This window comes from Phytophthora infestans, genomic scaffold (genome assembly GCF_000142945.1).
Source record: "Phytophthora infestans T30-4 supercont1.19 genomic scaffold, whole genome shotgun sequence".
In the NCBI taxonomy this organism is placed as follows: Eukaryota; Oomycota; class Peronosporomycetes; order Peronosporales; family Peronosporaceae; genus Phytophthora; species Phytophthora infestans.
Window position 1 is genome coordinate 1,136,662 of NW_003303740.1, and position 4,958 is coordinate 1,141,619.

Genomic DNA, 4,958 nt, shown 5'->3' on the forward strand with positions numbered 1-4,958 from the left:
TCGAATAGCTCTAGCTATTTGTATGCCGTCGCTCTTCCTATTTCCTCTTTATCAACCCCAATCAGACTGCTGCCTATAATTAGCACGCGGAAAGACACATTAACGTGCAGCCATCTGTTTTAAATAAAGCGCTTCCATTGGCCATAATCGAAGTTCGCTTAGGACAAAACTTCGCTTAGGACAGGGGCGATGCGGTACCTTGAAACAAGGCACGCTAACAGAACTCAAGGGGCCACTTGGCGAAGCTAACATCCTGGCGGACGCGTGATCCAATATTTTAAACCGACAGGCGGGTAAACCTAGATATGTAGGGGGCACCATCAACCAGTACAAATCAACTCGGACACAGGCAAACACGGCGGATGTAGATGAAGCCATCACCATGGGCGAAGTGAGGGTTGCAATCGGGATTTGCAAACACGGTGCGGGCCAAGCGGGTTGGCTAGTAAGCTCTATGTGGATTTCAAAGACCAGTTGGTCCCCATCTTGAGCAGACTTCTTTCCCTGAAACAACATCGAAACAACATTTATATTAGCCAATCAAAACCAGCATTCGCAAATATAGAGAAACAGCGTTCAGTCATAGAAAAATATCTGAATGGGCGAAGCGGACACGGAGACGCGTCGTCCCCTGAAGGGTGAGTGTGGGAAGTCGGTGTCCAAGTCAATCATGGCCAAACAATGCAAGGTTTGCGAGGAGAAGAATGTGCCCAATACGCGCAAAGCTAACAACCGCGAGTTATACCTCCGCAATAAGGATAACATCTATAACAAGCGGCTCGAGCAGCGTTTGTATGACTGTTTAGTGCAGATTTATAATATCCGGTATTATTGTTATTAGGCGCTGTTTCATTCGAGGAATATAAAGAACAAGAACTGCAAAGTTAATTCATTCCTACCTCACATAAAGTTCATATCCTCATTGGATGTCAAGTAATCCCAAGAATAAAGTTAATTCTGACCTTGGAAGTCAGAAAAGCGCTATTCTCCAGAAGTTTAACCCTTTCGTTTTTAGCTGGTGTCATGGACGGTTGCAACGTTCCTGTGGAATTCAATCGCATTATGGTATTGCTCTCCTGTTCGCAATGGAAGGAGATTTAGCTGTTGCTGTGGTTAGTGTGCTTGTTTGTATCATTGTACTAGTTTATGATATCGATGGACGCAGTATGCCTACTGGGAGAGCCGTACAATACACGGTGCGCACGGATTTCTTTCTAAGAAAAAACGACCTACGTCAATACGACGCCAGCTTTCGAAGTGCCTTCCGCGTCGGATGTAGTGCTTCAAAGCCATTGTTGCTTTTGTTAAAAATAAAATAAGTGTACAAAGGAAACCCCAACTGACTGGGTAAGATGCGCGAGTTTTTTTCTGGATGTGAAAGTCGCTTTAGTCCTCTGGTATTTATTTTGGTTCACGTGGAAGCCTCAAGGACGTATGTCAAACATTTGGTGTTAGCTGGCTCCCGAGCTCTATTAATATATTTTATTGCGATAGAGAGCGATATTTTTTTATTCTAGATGCGAATCGGAGGAGGGTGAGGTAGCAGAGGGTTTTGAGAGTGTACAAGGTATTTCTTACATTGTTGGGGGCTATTGACGGGGCGTTTACTAGCCCTATTGCTGCCACTGCCACTAAAACCCTGCAATATACTTGTTTTTACACTTTTTACTCAGCCAAAATGTGATAATTTTATTTTGAACGAATCATGTGGCTTGCGGAAAATCAAGCATATTGCTTATTTTTAATACAATAATTGCAATAATTATTGGTAAACCTAAGCAATATGATATAATATGCTGCGGGGTGCGGAGTAAAACCCGGCATTTATGCATGTACTACATTTTACTGTGGGATATTTATAATACAAAATTCAAGTAAATTCCCGGCAGCAATAGGGTTTAGAGAACGAGACCGACGGCCTTTTGGGGGTTGTATAGCCGAAAATGTTCCACGGCGTGCCATGTCATGGGAATTGTCGACACCAACCAACCTTTAATGGATTCTTCAGTTATCCCGGGTAGCTGCAACGATCAGTCTGTCCGAGTCGCAGTCTAACGAGACCTAAAGTAAGACGCCGTCTACCGGACGGTATGCATTCTATAGAAAAACTAAGTATGAATTGCGTGATCATGTGATAAGGTCCATCCCTCATGACGAAAGAAGCAATTTGACGATCAACAACTATAACAAAGTCATAGTATTGTCGTGGAAATGGCTTTCGGAGCTTTAAACAGAATATTTCAAACTTTGAGACGTGATGTGTGGACAGAGACGCAGAGGACGGCAAGTTAATTGCGAAATGTTTCGTACTACAAAATTTTGCGTTCCTATACGAGTGGAGTACACTTGAATATGTACCTCAAGTCGTTGAGGCTGAGGTCGGCAACTGTATGGAAGACGACATGGTACACCATGGGGACGATATGTCTGGAAGCACATGAGCTTTTCACGTCGACGATGTAGATGCCGCGGTCGAGTTTCTTCAAGGTCAGAAGAACAGAGAGCAAATTGTCAGCTTGCTAGAAAGTCAAAGTCATGATCGTATTTTAGAACGTACCCATTCATCAACAATATAACATTATCCATAACTGCACTTGTGAGTCCTACTGTGTTCATTATTGTCGATGAGCGGCAACAGGCGCATGTCTAGTGGCATTCGCCAATCCAGCCAACGTTCTACTGAGCGTCTGCCTATAAAGGTGGCGACGACTACCCTCGCTATTGAGTTAATCTTGATATTCGCTAGCGCTGCCTTGAAAGCAGCAATATCCAGCTTTTGCGGTTGGGCCGCTTCCTCCCCCATGTGGATAAGCTGTAAGGTAGCCTGCTTGCTTAGGCTGTTTCCGAGTCGATGATCTGGTGCTAGGTGGACTCCGCTTAGGTCCTCGTCCGATTTTGGCCTCCTCCCCGAGAGCCTCATCTGCTGTCCCCCTCAGGTTCAGTATTTTCACTTTCGCTGATCGGCTGGCTGAACGGTTGTCCGTTTAGACCACATAGCATGGGGTCCGTTTGACCGCCTTTCTTACCCCTTTTTTGTCCCGCGCCGCTGCTTTCGCAGTGATTTCTAAGTAAAATTTAGCGCCTCCGTAACCGTGTCCAGCCTTTTCTCCAGTGCAGAGATATTATCCCTTATCTGAAAGTTTAGCTTCTTGCATTTTGGCTAGTTTTTCTTTGTCGAGGTCCCGATTCTCTGATTGTCCAGTAATATGTTGGACAAGGGACGAAACAGATGCTGTCAACATCGATAGCTCACTCGCTTTTTTTGTCTTTTCGATGACGGTATTTTTGAAACAAATACGGACGGCCGTTTGCCGTTTGCTTCCAACGGAAGCCGCGCCACCGATCTGCATCCCAGATATCGTCTATAAAGAGGTATCCCCCGATCACAGCCACTTGCTTCATCCATCTCACTGCTTTTCTCTCCAACAGTAGTTGAGCAAGCCGTCACTAAATATCGCTCGCTTTCAGCTGATGCTTGGTCATTGAGTCTGCTATAGGCGACGGACACGCTAGAAGCATTTCTCAGCAGGGAGGATATGATGGCGCATCATCAGGTTTATACCAGTACGCCAATCTTCTTCACTGAGGCTCTGGTTTAATAAGCAATAGCAGCACATCAATATATGAATGCGACATAGTTACATTTAGAGATATGTGAAATCTAACTTAAGCTGGGTGGTGATTGTTTTAAATCGATTCTGATACGCCTCTCCTGATTGCGAACTCGTCATGCAATTTGCCAGATGTCCTTTTCATCACACTTCTCACGTTGGTTGAAAGCCGTATAAAAAGGCCTCGTCCTTGAAGCGAAGCTGCAGCAACTCGAGTGTCATCAATACAATGGTATTTATAAAGTAATGTTGTAAAGCCGTCAGTAAGTAGCATACCTTCTAAGCTGACCAATTTGTAGAGCGCGGCTTGCAAGATCTCCCTGTGACGGAGATCAAGCCTGCTCATCAGTGCATAACAGCATGTCGAGGCGCTTCTAAAAATCATGTATGTCGTTACAGGCCAATGACACATTACGTTGGACCAGGTACTCAGCGATCCTCGACGACTCCACAGGTCGTCTTAGCACCAAATTAACACACTGTTAGCAGCATTAAGCAAACCAGTATTATCTTCGTACCGGAATACCCAGCAGAACAGCGAGAGATCTTGCGACAGTGAGATGGCGCTCGTATTAAAATGATCAGCGAGACGGCAGTGACGTGGCGCTTGGAGACGAAAGAAAAGGGGGGAGGGGTAACGTTGAGGCGGCGTTTAAGTATGAAGAGGCCATGATAATGGCAGTGAGGTGGTGGCAGCGATCGGAGGCAGCGATTGGAGCGGCAAGGTTATCTGCATTGCTCACGTAGAACCTTTAGACTGAATGCAAATATGCTCAGGTCTATACTAATGCTGTGGATGAGGCCCGAGCTTGGCTCCGCCTCCCACCTTTTCTTCTTCATAGGCTCAACGTCCAGTGGCCATCAGCTACATATTTTACATTAAATTTTACCAAAATTAAATTTTAAAAAATATATAATAAGGCTCTGTTTTGTTTGGGAATAGATTAAGAATATATAATCTCGAATACGTCTTTAAAATGAAACGGTTTGGGAGTAACCCGATGATATTAAGTAGGTTTATTCTGCTGTAAGGCATTAATCCTCCTGTCTCCCTCAAGCCATTTCTTCACTCTCGCCCACTCCTCTACTCCTCTTGTCCCTCAATGGCTCCATGGCCCCAGTTCTACAGAGCCATCATATTCGCGCTTAACCCCGAGAAGATACCGTCGGCTGCGTGCAAGTTTGGAAGCTCCTCGGCCGAGATGAACGATCTCAAGATCAAAACGACAACGGCGTTCAACCCACCGTTTAAAGGTCCCATACGGACGATTTTTCAGAGGATGTTATTGGTTCGCTATCAGAAGCAGAATACAACCGAGAAAAACGTCAAATTCATCTATCTTGATT

General features: G+C 44.9%; 1 protein-coding gene across 1 annotated transcript; it reads left to right on the forward strand.

Annotated features, from left to right (window-relative positions):
* Positions 1–598: 598 nt before the first annotated feature.
* Positions 599–1,684, forward strand: PITG_11096 (uncharacterized protein; the record flags this gene model as incomplete). The annotated part of the gene is made up of 3 exons (XM_002901824.1): positions 599–825; positions 1,518–1,567; positions 1,674–1,684. 3 exons carry the CDS (start codon positions 599–601, stop codon positions 1,682–1,684), a joined length of 288 nt encoding a protein of 95 aa, XP_002901870.1.
* Positions 1,685–4,958: the final 3,274 nt, after the last annotated feature.